Source organism: Rana temporaria, chromosome 3, assembly GCF_905171775.1.
Source record: "Rana temporaria chromosome 3, aRanTem1.1, whole genome shotgun sequence".
Lineage (NCBI taxonomy): Eukaryota > Metazoa > Chordata > Amphibia > Anura > Ranidae > Rana > Rana temporaria.
This window is the reverse complement of record NC_053491.1, coordinates 288439936-288456173: the sequence shown is the minus strand read 5'-3', so window position 1 is coordinate 288456173 and position 16238 is coordinate 288439936. Positions and strand designations below refer to the sequence as shown.

The window sequence follows — 16238 nt, the reverse complement described above, 5'->3', positions numbered from 1 at the left end:
AAGGCCCCTAGTTCACATACCAGGGACAGTCCATCATTGGAATGTGGTAGGAAGTGTAGGTGAGTCCAGGGAGAAGATGCAAACTCCATGCAGGTATTGTCCTGGCTGGGATTTGGAGCCAGGGCCCCAGTGTTGTAATGATGATAATAGAAATGCTATGAATGTGTGGCCCCTGATATAGAGATGGAACTAATGTTGTGCACTTTGGCTGTTTCTGTACTTGTCCGAACTCTCAGTCCTTCCCATGTGATGACGACGGACGGTTAACCCTTCCCTCCCTCGTTCTGCAGACAGCCGCCTCTCTCTGGCTCAGGCTCAGGCTCTCTCTCCGGCACGGCGCTGTCCACGGATGCGGTGCTGAAAGCTCGTGTCGGTTTCCTCACCCCCCCTTCCCCCCTCCTCCACTCCCACATCAGCCTCAGTGTCAGCAGCATCAGTACAGAGACAAGTAGCTGCCGCCCGCACCGAGCAGACCCAGCACAGCGGAGGAACACGTCCAATACTGTGCCAAGCCAAGGCCAGCGGCCGGGGTCATTGAGCCCAAGGTGTTGGGCTGCCTAAAAGTTGTCGGGAGGGGGGGACTCGTCCCCCATGTCCCCTTCCATTGTTTGCTCCTATGTCTGTAGCAAGCGAGCACTGCTCCGTTTTGATGTTGTACTGAGCTATGCGCATGCGCGGCACTTCAGAATTACTGCACTGGTCACAATAAGTTGGATGTCTTCTGCTCTTCACTGAAAGCCCCTAAATCATATCCAGAAAAAAAAAGGAAAAAAAAAAAGCCAAAGGGATGTTGAGATTCAGGAAAAGAGGTTACGCTGGGATCTGGTCACTCCAGGTTATCATTGCAATGGTCTGTGCACAGAGGTAAGTGATTGCAGATTGGAATGAAGGAGGTGGTGGTGGTGGAGGGGGGTGTTTTGTTTTGACTTTAAATAGACCAAAAAATGGTCCAGGGAGCTGGGATGGGGAACTGACAAAGATCTCTCTATTGTTTTGTCTTTGCTGTCTTTTAGTGCCAATGATCCCAGCAATATGTCACTGGTTAAAGAGACGGTTGATAGACTCTTGAAAGGCTATGACATCCGTTTAAGGCCAGATTTTGGAGGTAAATGACATGAATGAAGATTCATTATTGGCTAGATGATGCATTTGGAGGTGCATGGTCTTGTGTGTGTGTGTACCATACTGCTCATTTTTTATTTTTTTTACCTAGGACTGATGACAACTTCAAACTCATCTAGCAGTCACAAGCATATCTCACAATTAAAATAGTCCACCTTCTATAAAATGTCTATTATCTATCAGATGTGATCATGTCTTCTTCTTCCTATCACTATCCACCTGCCTGCCTGCTCTTAGCTTCTTAGCATGTTAACTCATGTGGCTGAGCATGTTGGGGCTACTCAGACATGTATGGATTGACTACTACAGCATGTGTGTGTAGAAAGAATCACAACCTATATGTCTATGTCTTATTACTTTTAAGAGTTGCAGGGCAGCTGTTATTTAACCCAGTACAGTGTTAGCAAAGCATGCATTTTTTTTTTAAATGTTATTTTAGAAGCGTATGCTAGAAATGGTTACCCTAAACCGCACAGGTGTATATGCCATTATTAAATGATAGTTTCTTCTCTTTAAATAATTATTGCCTTAAACTAAATGTAAATGTATAGTATGTTCTTCTTTAGATTTTGCTCCATTGTAGATCTTGCTCCATAGGTTAGTTATATCAAACCAGTAGATCAGGCAGTCAGAAAAGAGTTAAGTTCTTAGATATCTCAATGTGGACCTTCCTGTTGGCTTGCAGGTCCTCCTGTGGCGGTGGGAATGAACATAGATATTGCTAGTATAGACATGGTATCAGAAGTCAATATGGTAAGTCATATTTTTATTTCTGTAAAAAAAAAAAAAAAATGAAATTGGTAACAGTTGTTATTAAAGCTGCCTGTATTTTTAGTCCAACATATACAGTAATGGTCACATGCTATGATCGCAGTTGTGTCACCTGTTTGGGAATTGACCTTACGCTAAGAATGGATTTGATTAATGATCATTTTTACACAGATTTTTAAATGTTAAAATAATATGGTGCCTTGAATTTTATCCAACATTGGTATTTTAATAGATAAATAAATAAATAAATAAATAAATAAATAAATAAATAAATGTCAAATGAAATAGAATTCAGTGATATCGCTGTCTTAGTGTCCAGGTCTCATCACTGACAAGTCGTGACGACCTATTGACAGTCTTGTGTAGTACAGTCACTTTCTACGTATAGTAGCTTTTGATCGCTAAATTCAAGAAGCAGCATTTGACTTGTTTGCTTCATGCAATAGCATCCCCTGCTGACATATATGTTGCACTGCAGATCATAGACAAATTAGCTTTCCTTCTCCATTTGAGTTAAACATGGGTACTGGAGAGAAAGAAAAAAAAAGAGCAAGGTTGGAGAAGTTTGCTTCAGTTAGCAATAGCTTTGTTTGTTTGTTTAGCAACACTGAAGTACAATGATTTGTTGAGTTTACGGACATAATACATACAGTGTCTGCCCCAAGGCCATATTTTTACATGACACAGAATGTCCATATATCAGCTCATCTGTACTACTATTCAATTGCAACTTCAACTGTATGACATTGTAAATTATGCAATCGTTTACTGAGTAAAAACTTGCATAAGAAGCACGTGATGGCCATTTTGGCATTTGAATCAGGAATCACATTGGGCAGCAGAGATAAATTATTTTAATGTGTTTCTAAATCTTTGTAATGTAACTTCCTAACTGCTGGGAAGGTAGAATAACATTCCCTTGAACAGTATATGGTACATTTCATTTTTTTTTTCTCCAAGTTCAAAGGATGTCAGGAAGTGATTGCAGGGAAATGCTAATCAAGCTTGTGCTTATAACACAGCCTAAAACATTGATATGTATGCTGAATATTTGAATGTCAGGATGATAGCCTGCTTCGGCTTAGCAAGGGTTAAGCAATCAATCACTCTCTAAGTGTTAAATGAATATTCTCAGCAGAATGATGAGCCGCATTATTTTTCACGGGTCTTTTTCATTCCGATGTGTATATCCTGATAAACTCAATTGGGCTGATTGAACAAGTTAAGGGACAAATGCAGTTGCCTAGAGCAACCAGTTTTATAAAGATCTGAAACAGTAAACTGAAATCCAATTGGTTGCTATGGTTACTGCGCTATGCACATCATCATTGCTCTTTTCACTGCTTATTAAACAAGAATTACTGTGGTGCACATACACCTACATAGGAGACTTAATGGTAGTGATGATGCTTACTAACAAGTACTACATTTAAAAGCTTTTGAATATAATGAATGCACATGTGTTGAGTACTAAGTGGTTTGTTATAACAGTGGTACCTAGATGGTGTGCTGAAGACAATGTTAGAAATTATAGGAAGAAATGCTTGCTTTGTTGGCTTCTTACTTTCTGTTCAACTCAAAGGGCACAACATTGTACATTCAGCTTGCATTGGTTGTTAACCTGCAGATGACTGGGACAGCTTAGAATTCTATGCGCTTTAATGCAGACTAACTATTTCTGAATTCCTGGATATTTCCACATGCCATTTGAAGCTCTGATGTCATCAGTTAGTCATTGCATTCCCTAGGATTCCATTACAATGCTAACTCTGCCTCTCTCTAAGATACTATGCAAATTTGGTAAGCATCAAGGAAAATCGGGAGTATTGGCAAGCATAACGTGTTGACATATCAAAAGCATGTGAGTCTCCATCGTGCTAAAAATCAGCAATTTGTAGCATTTAGAGTGAAATACTGTTATTTACAGAGCAGCTACAAAATGGCTATGCAGCTGAAGAAAGGGAAAACATGAAAAATACTCCATCATAAAATAACTTCTGCTTTTTTTCCCCACTATATTTATTAAGGCTCGCCTTTTTAAAACATTTAGTGCTTTACGTCAGTGGAATATTTATTTTTCAGACCGTATTACATTTATTCTTTTATAGTTGTATAGGATTTAAAAGAATAATAGCTGACCCCTGAGAAAAGTGTTTGCTGTTATTTATTGCCATGGTTGATTTATACAAGTGTTAAAAAAAACTTCATTATCCTTGCTAAAGAAGAATTCATTAGAGGCAGGCGTGTTATCTTTGAACCAATTACAAGCTTCCAAAGGAAACTAAAAGTACAGTAGAGGACACTCAGGGGTCTATGTATAAAAAAATATAAAAAATTAACTAAAATGTTTTTTGAATGTTTGAGCATTCACACAAAAGTCACAAATAACACCCATAATGTTTGTAATATGTGTGAAATGTCAGTTTCTATTGCCTTCCTCAGGGTGAATGCACCATTCCCCATCATTTTATATGAAGAAAAGAGAAGGCCCATAGAAGTTAAAAAACATTTGACCAATAGAGAAAATAGCCTTACACTATAGGCTAAGAACATGCGACCAGAAGGGAAAATAATATGAGGTCTCTAAACTGTGTACAATGATCAGATTCTTTCACTGTTTAGGACCCCTGTTTGAACCCCTAATTGCAGCAGACACTGATATTTAGTAGCGATAAAATTACTGCTACTAAATGTGAGAGCTTCCAGCTCAAGGCAGCCTATACCCACTGGTGTCCTAACGACCAGCGACTCATGCCAGCCAGGCACATTCAGTTGTCAGCCAGGGATTCCAGATGACAGCTGCATGCAAACAAAGGGACAATGTAAAAAATAAATAAATAACATTGTGGATCCCCCCAAAATCCACACCAGACCCTTATCTGAGCATGTAGCCAGGTTGGCCACGGAATGGGTGGAAGAGCTTGGTCCCCCTCCTGAACCATACCAAGCCACATGCTCTTGACATAGGGAGGTACCTTGTCAGGGGGCAAAGCACTTTATGTCCATGTAGACAAGGACAAGGGCCTCTTCACCAAAACCCTGCCCTGGTGGTTGTAGAGATCTATGGGTGGGGGGCTATTTAGAATCTGAGTGCCCCCTTTAACATTAATAATGGCCCCCAGATACTGCCCCCATTCCCAAAAAATCAACATATGGTGACCTTCCAACGAATAAAAGCTCACATTAAAAAAGTCCCAAGCACACTAACATGGAGTGAGTGAGTGAAAAATGTATAAAGCGCAACACTTGCGAACTGAATCGCCTCTGGGCGCTGTTTCCATTCCTTCTGTAAGGAAACCCTTTACCTCAGAAGAGATGAGTTTTAATCATTCTCCTGAAGGCCAAGTGGTCCGACTCCAGTCGGATGGTGGTTGTTGGTAGTGCATTCCACAGTCGAGGTCCTTGGACAGCAAATCTCCGATCTCCTTTGGATTTGTATCTTGCCTTGGGTATTTCCAGTAGGTTTTGATTTGTTGATCGCAGAATGCGATTTGGGTTATGGGTTTTTATTTTTTCACATAGATATTGGGGAGCGTTTCCATGAATACACTTGTGTGTTAGGCAGAGTGCCTTAAAAGTGATTCTGTCTTTCACTGGAGACAACACCACAGGTAATTAAGTCTTTTAGATGGTTCACCTTTTTACAGATCTCTGTTAGTGGATAACATGTAACATTTCGCTAAAGGTGATGTTAGCCTTTAACTACCTCCCACCCGCCGTATAGTAAAATAACAGGATCTCCTCCCATTCTGGGACAATGTTATATGACATTGTCCCAGCGGGCGCTCTGGCACGGGAACGCGCCAAGTCCCTGGGACATGGCGTGACCCCGATCCCAGTAAACAGCAGATGATGCAGCTCTTTACCCATGTTATTGGCTGTGTCCAATCACAGCTGATCACATGTAAACACAAAATTGGCGTTTGTAGGCACTCCTCGAGAGACGATCAGTGGTATCTCCTTGCAGGGTAGACTGTACAGGTAATCAGGGCACTGATCATCAGTGCCTTGATTACAGTGCAGTGCCTAGAAAGTGATGCCAGTCTGTGCCCATCAGTGACACCAATCAATGCTGCCTTTTAGTTTCGCCCATCAGTGCTGCCTGTCAGTGCCCATCAGTACCACTTATCAGTGCTCATCAGTGCCACCTATCAGTGCCCATCAGTGCAGGATATTAGTGCCTCCACATCAGTGCCACCTAATCAGTGTCCTTCAGTGCCACCTCATTAGTGCCCATCAGTGCCGCCTCATCAGTGCCCATCAGTGCAGCCTATCAGTGCCCATTTTTTTTTTGTTAGGACCGCAGTCAGTTTTTTCAATAAAAACCCTTCTTTCTTTATTCCCTTTTTGCTTTTCTGCTCCTTCCCATCAACACACGTTATTTAATTTTTTTGCACCTGCCACTGTGTAGTGAGCACACTCGACACTATTGCTTGTGTAGTGGGCATACTCTTCAGGCATTCCTGTGTCACGTACTGATCTCATTCAAAACAACGTACATCCTTATGAGATGAGTTCCCCAAACCTGACACCCCCTGACACGTCAGCCTCTTCCCTGCATTGTATACAGACAGGGCATGTGTGGGCAGCACGGGTTGAATTCTTTTTTTTTTTCCAAACAATAGTTTTTTATTAAAGTATTATCATATTATACAAAGCTAGTACAATTAGATCATTTCAAGGTATATACAGCAGTATAAAGGAATACATCTTACAGGGAGATATAGATAGCGTACCTATGTGGGCTACATACTCTCTCTAAGGGTTGACGTCCAGAGGAGGTTAGGCCTGTCACCCCTTTCGGGTACAACTGTGAGCAGGCTAGATGCAAGATCGACAGTACGTGGGTTGAATTCTGATATGCATGCTCCTGTGTTGTGAAGAGTGTATCTAACATGCCTCCTCCCCATGCATTTCTTGCAATGCTGCTGGTCTTGGAAAAGTGCATGGATACAGAGACAAGTGATGTCAATCATGATACAGTGTGGTTTAGAAATCAGTGGGGGGATGGAATTGTTTGGTTGGGGTGATGGCAACCATGAGATCTCAGCTTCTACAACACACAGAAAGATGTGTTATATACACTTTCTACCCTAAGGTAAAGGGGACAAAATGCAAAATAAGCACAACGGGCATTGCTTATCTTCATTGTCATATGTCCCTTGTGCTTCTGTCTTTATGTCCCCCTGATGCCCCCACCCCTGATGCTGCAATCTTACAGTGTGGTGGGGGTTATAAGAGCTGGGGAGCTGTGATAGACTTTCATCAAGAGGGCCAGACTGTGCTGCCTTTTCTGCCCAACTCTTTTATTCATAGAAGCTGGTACTACAGCTTGTATGATCAAAACAGAATCTATGAGTGGAGGACAGGTGGATGATTGATCGGTCCGCCCCCTCCATTTATATCATTTATATATCATGTTTTATTAATAGAAGTTGGACCTGCTTCTGTAAATGGAATAGTTGGGCAGAAAGAGCAGGCATCGAGGGGGGCGGGAGCCTGAGACAGCTTCTCAGTTCTATTACCCCCCTGCTGCCCTGGAAGATTAAGGTGGTGGGGGTGGGGAATGGGGCATTGGATAAAGAATATTTCTATTGAATTAGAAGAGAGCAGCAGAAGAGACAAATGACAGTGAAGGTAAGTATTGTCCCATGGCTTATTTTGGAGTTTTTTTTGTAGGTAAATTTAGGCTTTAAAGTATAACTGAAGGCTAATATTTTTTTTTTTTTTTTTAGTTTTGGACAAAGTGGAAAGGGATTCAAACACCTGTCAATTTACTATCTGTGCCCCTGTTAGGGAAATTCACCCTCTCTATCTGTCCTGATTTCTTTTATCATTGAAAGTGAAATTAATAGAGAAGAAATCTTCCAATTGAGACACTAGTTCCAGTCCCCAAGAGGTTCTCTTAAGTTTCAGGGGTTTCCTCTCACTTCCTGTTTTGGCTATGGGACAGGAAGTGAAGGTAAATCTCCCCAATGGGACAAATATGGCATAAATAAACCTTACAGGGGTTATAACCCTCCCTTACTCTATCCAAAATGACAATAAAAGTGTTGTCTATAGTTCTATTTTAAGGATGAGCAGACCTGACAGTCCTAATAGATTCGATTTTATCATGTAGAAAGTTTTATTACTTGTTCTAACTTCAGCTAATACGAAACGATTATCTACTAGATATACAGTATAACAAGAAAATTATATTCATTCATTTTTGGTAGTTCATAACTGAAACTTTCAAAATTAAATTTGAAGTACAGGTATACAGGTAAATATATATAAAATACATTTAAGGCAGATGTTTTACCTGTCAATGTATTCCTGTCTATTAAAACAGGTGTAAAGGTTTTTTTTAATTTATTAAAATAATAAACATTTAACGTGTTATACTTACCTGCTTACCTGCAGCTTTGAGCCTCCTCTTCTGGGATCCCACAGTGACTTTATCCCTTCTGTATGTGCCGCCTTCGCAAGCCTGTGGGCTTGCTGCCAAGCTGGGCTGTGTGTGCCCATGGACAAACCCTGGACCTGCTTCCCCCGCTCCCTCCTCACAGGATTTGATTGACAGCATCAGGAACACAAACCGGCCCTGCTGCAGATGGGCACAGCGCTTTATCAAGACAGTACTCGGTTAAGTATATAGGAGGGTGAGGGAGTGATACTACTACTGGGGCATTTTTTTACCTTAATGCAGGGAATGCACTAAAGTGATAATAAAGGTTCAGTTTTAAAAAAAAAATAACAAACAGGTTATACTTACCTGCTGAGCAGCCTCAATCCTCCTCTTCTCAGATCCCCCACTGGCTTTCCTAGGTCCTTCCAGGCCACTTGTTGAGGGGATACACATGTGGGCTAGCTCCTAAGCCCCACTGGCTGCGTCCATAGATGCCGACAGTGTTCCTCGTCATAGGATTTGATTGACAGCAGCAGGAACCACTGGCTCCCACTGCATTCAATCTGCCCTGTGATAAGGAGAGAGCGGGGAGAGCTGCTGCTCTCATGCACTTTTCTGGATCAAGATGGGGGCGCGGGTGGTGCCTGGGGGGGATTCTAGACAAAGAAGTTTTTTTTTACCTTAATGCCCCGTACACACGGTCATTTTTTGTGATGAAAAAAAAAGGCCCTTTTTCTCATGAAAAAAAAAACAACGTCTTTCAAACTTAATTTTAAAAAATGGTGTTGCCTACACACCATCGTTTTTTCAAAATGCTCTAGCAAAGCGCGGTTACGTTCAGCACGTACGGCGGCACTCTGTTCCATACACTCCCCACACAGTTAGAAAGCACTCCCTAGGAGCACACTTAACCCTTTGATTGCCCCATGATGTTAACCTCTTCCCTGCCAGTGTCATTTATACAGTGACAGTGCATTTTTTAGCACAGATCACTGGATTGGTGTCACTGGTCACCAAAAAGGGTCACTTGGTGTCAGATTTGTCTGTTGCAATGTCGCAGTCCCGCTAAAATTCGCTGATCACCGCCATTACTAAGTTATTTTTAAGTCCTCAGATTTTGGCCTCATTCACACAGGGCATATAAATCTGTGCCACATGTGATGGTACAGATTCATACACTCCATGTGAATGATGCCTTACACAGCTCCTTCACAGAGCACATCCAGGAGAAAGATACCACTTTCTCTGTTATACTTATGGATTATAGTATTTTCATCTCTCCACCCAAAAGACACTGACCCAAAAGTGAAATAGCAGCAGCAGACTGATGAGAAAATCCCTCATTATGCTCTCTTTTCCTATTAAGGTGTTCCTTTTTTGGAACATTTGGATGACACTCATGCGATTGGCTTCTAGGCCTCCCTCTCCCAGTCTGAAGGGATTTCTGAGGCTGAAATCAAGTTAAAGATGAACTTTTTCCTGATCGTGAAAATTACAAAAGAGGCACCTTTAGAAATGTTTAGTAATGGCAATCTGCAAGCAGATACCTAAAGATAATTGCAGGCATTTCATTTTTCTCATGATGGCCATTTTTACTAATGAATGTAAGATGATTTCATATAATCATGCAGAGCTGTATGCTGCAGTGATTTTTTGTGAAAGGGGGGAAAAGTCCACTTTAAAGACTTATTTAACCATTCCCTTTTCCCCTTTCTTATGCAGTCATTGGGACCCAGTAGGTAGCAAAAAACTATGCAGCTTTTAAAAAATATTAATTTATGTAAGTGCTATATCTGTAGGCCATTGACAACCCTCTCCCCCGCCCCTTCCCCCATCCTGTTCCTTTGCTAGGGCACTCCAGCTATTGGAGGCTCACCCCAGCAGTAAAGGAACGACTGAGGCCACATACACACGATCGGTCATAACTGATGAAAACGGACTGAAGGACTGTTTCATTCATCGGTTAACCGATGAAGCTGACTGATGGTCTGATGTGCCTACACACCATCGGTTAAAAAAACGATCGTGTCAGAACGTAAAACACACAACGTGCTGAAAAAAACAAAGTTCAATGCTTCCAAGCATGCGTCGACTTGATTCTGAGCATGCGCAGACTTTCGTCCGATGCTTTTGCATACTATTGATCGGTTTTGACCTATCGGTTAGGCGTCCATCGGTTCCATTTTAAAGCAAGTTCTCTTTTTTTTGACCGAAGGATAACTGACCAATGGGGCCCAAACACGATCGGTTTGGACCGATGAAACGGGCCTTCAGCCCGTTTTCATCGGTTTTGACCGATCGTGTGTAGGCGGCCTGACTGTTCATCCACATTCAAGTCCCATACATGTAAGTTGCACTGTCCCTCCCCCTGTTCAAGAATTACGGAGCTCAGCTTTGCACTCAACATGTACAAATTGAGATAAGTTTTTCCACATTTTATTTCATTCTCGTTTCCATCTCTGGCCAATTATGTCCAAATTCATCAAGAAAGGAATGAACCACAGGGGATTTGAAACTCTTTGCTGACTCCGGCAGCATTCTAGCAAAAGTTTTTACTAAAATAATATTGACCCAAGCAAGGTGCAGAGTTTTTATAAAATGGTTATATCATTCATGTTTGCCTAGTGTTCATGAAATCTAAGTAAGACCATACAAATAAGGTAGGGCTGTGGAATTTAAAGAATAATTTCTCAATTATTTGTAATTTTTTTTGATCGATCAAAATTATTTTTATCGGTACTAGTGGTGCAACGAATCGTAAATGATCCGTGATTCAAACGGGTCACCATATGCGGATCGGCACACCACATAAGCCGCGGCCATAGGAAAGGCCGCGGCTTCGGCCTAGCTCCCGAAGCGGCAGCCATCTTGGTCCACATGGTGGCGGCCTGGGTGAGCCTAGAGCGGCACGCTGATGTCATCACCCGGCCTCAACTGCTTGTGTTCGGCCGGCTTCTTTGGTAAGACTAAGCAAGCACTAATCTTCCTATACAGTGGGGGAGATGTGGACCATATTACAGTGGGGAGATGTCTGTGGATTACAGTGGGGGAGATATCTGTGGATATTACAGTGGGGGAGATGTCTGTATGTGCTTTAAAATTAATCAAAATGAGTCTATAAATCGACCAAAAAAAAATTTGATTAATCGAACACAAACATTTTAATTAGTAACAGCCCTAAAATAAAGTGTATGAAAAGGCAGTGGTTGGGTTTTTAAACACTTCGTCCTAAGATGGTCAGTGAAAGCAGAAAGAATAAGCACCCTAACTGCTGTGTAGAGCAGTTTTAAAGTGTGCAGCTATAGAAACAAATTGGATGTGGAAATGTCTGTCCCTCTATACAGGCTACATTCTGCACACAAAACGTGTTGGAGGAACACAACAAGATGGCTATTAAAGTAATACCATGACCTCATGTATGTATTTACAGTTTTCCCTTATACCGCATACACACAATCGGACATTCCAACAACAAAACCGTGGATTTTTTTCTGACGGAATGTTGGCTCAAACTTGTGTTGCATACACACGGTCACACAAATGTTGTCTGAAATTCCGGCCGTCAAGAACGCAGTGATGTACAACACTACAACGAGCCAAGAAAATGTTCAATAATTTCGAGCATGCGTTGAATTGATTCCAAGCATGCGTATGATTTTTGTGCGTCAGAATTGCATACACACAATCGGAATTTTCGACAAGAACTTTTGTTGTCGGAAAAATTGAGAACCAGCTCCCAAACATTTGTTGGTGGAAATTCCGTCGGATGGAGCCTACACACTGTCAGAATATCCGACCAAAAGCTCACATCAAACATTTGTCGGAAATTCCGATCGTGTGTATGCAGCATTCGTTTTCCTAAAAGTATATCTATATCTATCTATATAGAAGTCTATCTCCCGCAGCTTCATGGGCTGGGGTAACAACACTGCTGCACTGTCCGTGAAATCCAGTCAAAAGTAAGGAGGCCTGGAACATAATTTTATAAGCATGTTGATAATCACAGTACAAGGCTGGAATTATTTTAACAATAATGGGTTGAGAATAGGCCACATGCTTAATTTTTCACTGCACAATGTAGCCAATGTATCTGCATCCCAAATTACACATACTAGCTATAAAGATCTCACCTTGGCTCTAGGACTAATGCATTTTTTTTAATTCTGGAGTGTGTGCCATCTTTCTAGTGATCGCAGAGGGGACCCTGAAGTGCCAAGATTAATTAAAGGTGTTCTTTATAAGCACTTGAGCACCCCCCTGCGGCTGTGCAGACTTGTGCCACCTTGTTGGGGTTACTGCAGCTGCATGCCCTACCTCTTCATGTTTGCAATAACTTTGGATTGGCAACATCTCCTGGTTTCTACCTTGGCTGTGGGTGCATTATAGTGGCTATTATTGTGCTATTTGTGTTTGCTTGCAAGCACTCGATGCTGAGGCTTTCACTTTTCTTTTCTACTGCTTGTAGAGGTCATGAGTATGCCTCTGTGGACGATGTCACAAGCATGGCAGATCTTAAGCATAGGCTGAAAGGGTCAGATGGAATTGCTAGCTGAGGTTCACATTTTAGCTTCATTGGGGTTGGTGGGCAATCATATTCCTTCTTTGTCCTTCTTGTAGGTTCCCATAGACGTATGCCTGTCTCTCACTCTACCATCTCTTTGTGGATCAGACAAATTATCATCAGGGCTTATAGTCTGAAGTATAGGGTTCCTTCCTTGTCTATTATGACACACTCTACCAAATGTGTTAGTGCTTTATAGGATTTTCAACATCAGGTATGCATGTGTTTAGGTAGTGGGGAACATGATCACACAAGGATTCCAGTTTATAGGATAGCTTGAGAAATCTCAGAAACATCTAGCTGCTACACAACTCTTAAGGCCCATACACACGATCGGACTTTTTGACAGCAATTGTCCGACGGACTTGTTTTATCGGAAAATCCGACGTGTGCATGCTCCATCGCACAATTGTTTTCGGTTTTTCACCGGACAAATGTTCGCTGTGAATGCTCTCAAACTTTTCGGCAACAAATGTCCGATGGAGGATAATCCAATCGTGTGCACACAAATCCATCGGACTAAAGTCCAAAGTACAAACACGCATTCTCAGAACCAATGCTAACAATCAGACAACAATAGCAGAAGTTGCCCAAAGGGTGGCGGTAAAGAGCTAAAAAAACACGTGATTTGGGGAAAGTCGGCTGAAAATGTCCTGCCGTGTGTATGCAGAACAAGTCACAGCCAACACCATTCAGACCAAAATCCACGGAAAAGTCAGATGGAAGTCTGATCGTGTGTATCTAGGCTTCACAGTATGGTTAAGTGAACAGATAGTGCCAATATATGTGGTGCAAGACTTTGGTACCAGTGGAAAATTGTACTGATTTTCTCTACATACCGCTCAAGCTCTTGGTGGCTTGTGATTATATTATTTGCCATATTTTCAAAGGAGACCCTCTCCCATTTCAGCATGTAGAGGTGTTTAACCGGTTCTCGACTCGGCTCACACAGATATACTGCAGCAGAATGGCTCCCCTGGGCAAAACCTGATACAGGTACGTCCTTATTTTTCTCAGCCACCAGAGGGTGTGCCCGCTGCACAGCGGGGAACCCAATGGGCGCGATCACCTCCGGCCACGCACGATCGCATGCATGAACGCCAGCACGGGGATTTGTGTGTGTAAACAAACAAATCCCTGTGCTGTCAGGGAAGAGGAAACATATTGTTTGTTCCTACTAAGTAGGAAATACGATATGTCTCCTCTTATAGTCACTCCCATCCCCACACAGTTAGAACACACTAAGGGAGCACACAGTTAACTGATTACCCCCTAGTGTTAACCCCTTCCCTGCCAGTGACATTTACACAGTAATAAGTGCATTTTTATAGCACTGTTCGCTGTATAATTGTAAATGGTCCCAAAAAAGTGTCAAAAGTGTCCGATCTGTCAATCGTAATGTCTCAGTACCGCAAAAAATCGCAGATCATCACCATTACTTGTAAAAAAAGAAATAAACTAAAAATGCCATAAATCTTTCCCATCGTTTGTAGATGCTATAACTTTTATAACCAATCAATATATGCTTATTGTGATTTTCTTTACCAAAAATATGTAGAAGAATATATATTGGTCTAAACTGATGAAGAAACAAATTGTGGCTCTTTTTTTGTTTATAGCGCAAAAATAAATAAACGCATAGCACCAAAAGAAAGCTATATTTGTGGGAAAAAAATTATTTTGTTTGGGTACAACATCACACGACGTTCTGGTCAGTAAGGTGGTAAAATATTCCGAGGCTGAAGTGTTTAAGTTGGCTGTAGAGGTACCTAAATCCCTATTTTATAGATAGCAACAATCTGTCTCCTACAAGAAGTGGTGACTAGGCATATTTCTTCAAATAGGGTTCAATTAGAACAGTGGCTCCCAAATTCAATTCTTAAGTACCCCCATGTTTTCAGGGTTTCCTTTACCTTGCACATGTGCTTTAAATCAATGTCAATGCCACAGTATGTTATATAAGGAAAATTACCAAAACATTGCCTGTTGAGGGTACTTGAGGATTGAGATTAAAACCACTGAGTTAGAGAATTCTAGTGTGTTAGAGAATGTCTGGACATTGTAAATCAGACTTGCTTTGGAGTTCTGTAAAATAATGGTTTTATTCATTCAAGGTTAAAATGTTTGTGAGGTCAGACTTTGAAGGTGGAAACCATTGTTTTGTACATTGCCATGTATGTTTAAGGAATTTCATGGTGTAAAGAAATTTGGATGGTTCTATTACTACATTGCCATGTCACTGGATTAGTGTGAATAGGTGCTATGCACAGTTTCTCCACTTCAGTCCAGAAATTATATAACTATAGACTGGACCAAAGGCCAGAATTATGGCTAACAAAATATTTGGTAATGTCTGGAAACACTAGACCTTGGTTATCGGGAAGTATATAGAACCAATTTGGAGATTATGTGGAGTTTTTAATTTTATGTGAAGTTGAGGAGATAATTTTGTATCTCTTTAAAGTGATTGTAAACCCCCATATATACCCACTGAAGTGAAATGGTTGATACACAGAGATTAAACAAATCCTTCTACAATTTTACCTGTTTATCTGCGGCCCTCGTTCCTCTACAGCCTTCTAAAACACTCAGATCAAAGACTGAGGCCCCGTACACACGTCCGAGGAACTCGACGTGCCAAACACATCGAGTTCCTCGTCGAGTTCAGTGTTGAAGCCGCCGAGGATCTCGGCGGGCCGACTTTCCTCATTGAACAACAAGGAAATAGAGAACATGTTCTCTATTTGGCCCGACGAGTTCCTCGTCGGCTTCCTCGCTGAAAAGTGTACACACGACCGAGTTTCTCGGCAGAATCCAGCTCCGATCGAGTTTCTGGCTGAATTCTGCCGAGAAACTTGGTCGTGTGTACGGGGCCTAATTCTCAGCTCCAGCAGGGATCTGGTGCCACACACTTAAAAGCATAGAGTGGGAAGCTGAGTGTAATTTGATACTTAAGTAGAGGCAAAGGACACCCCCTCCACACACACAGACACACAGTCCCATAGGTGTACATATACAGCTGAGGCTGTTAGTCACCTTCTGTGTGCTGGAGGGGGGTTGGGCTATCTCCTGAGATTCTGTGGTATTGGCATATCCTGCCAGAAGTGACTCATGCACAAAGCAGAAGGAATTTCAGAGGGTTAAAACCGCTTGAAGATAAAGTGTGGGCACATGGATTTCAAATCGATATTTGCATAGAGAGTTGGTCACAATCTCCTGCTATGCCAATTGGTACACACCATCACTTTATGTGATGAAAAAAAACGACATTTTCTGTGAAGTAAAAAACGACGTTTTTGAAACTTAAATTTTCAAAAACGACGTTGCTTACACACCATAGTTTTTTCACAATGCTCTAGCAAAGCGAGGTTACGTTCACCACTTTTTTCCATT

General features: G+C 41.6%; 1 protein-coding gene across 1 annotated transcript in view; it reads left to right on the top strand.

Moving 5' to 3' along the window:
• Positions 1–297: 297 nt before the first annotated feature.
• GABRB2 (gamma-aminobutyric acid type A receptor subunit beta2) overlaps positions 298–16238 on the top strand; it is a 752195-nt gene continuing 736254 nt past the window's right edge. Inside the window, exons 1-3 of the mRNA XM_040344725.1 lie at positions 298–864; positions 1014–1105; positions 1808–1875. Of these exons, the coding sequence (XP_040200659.1) occupies positions 788–864; positions 1014–1105; positions 1808–1875 (237 nt within the window). The 5' untranslated portion in view covers positions 298–787. The remainder of the gene's footprint in view (positions 865–1013; positions 1106–1807; positions 1876–16238) is intronic.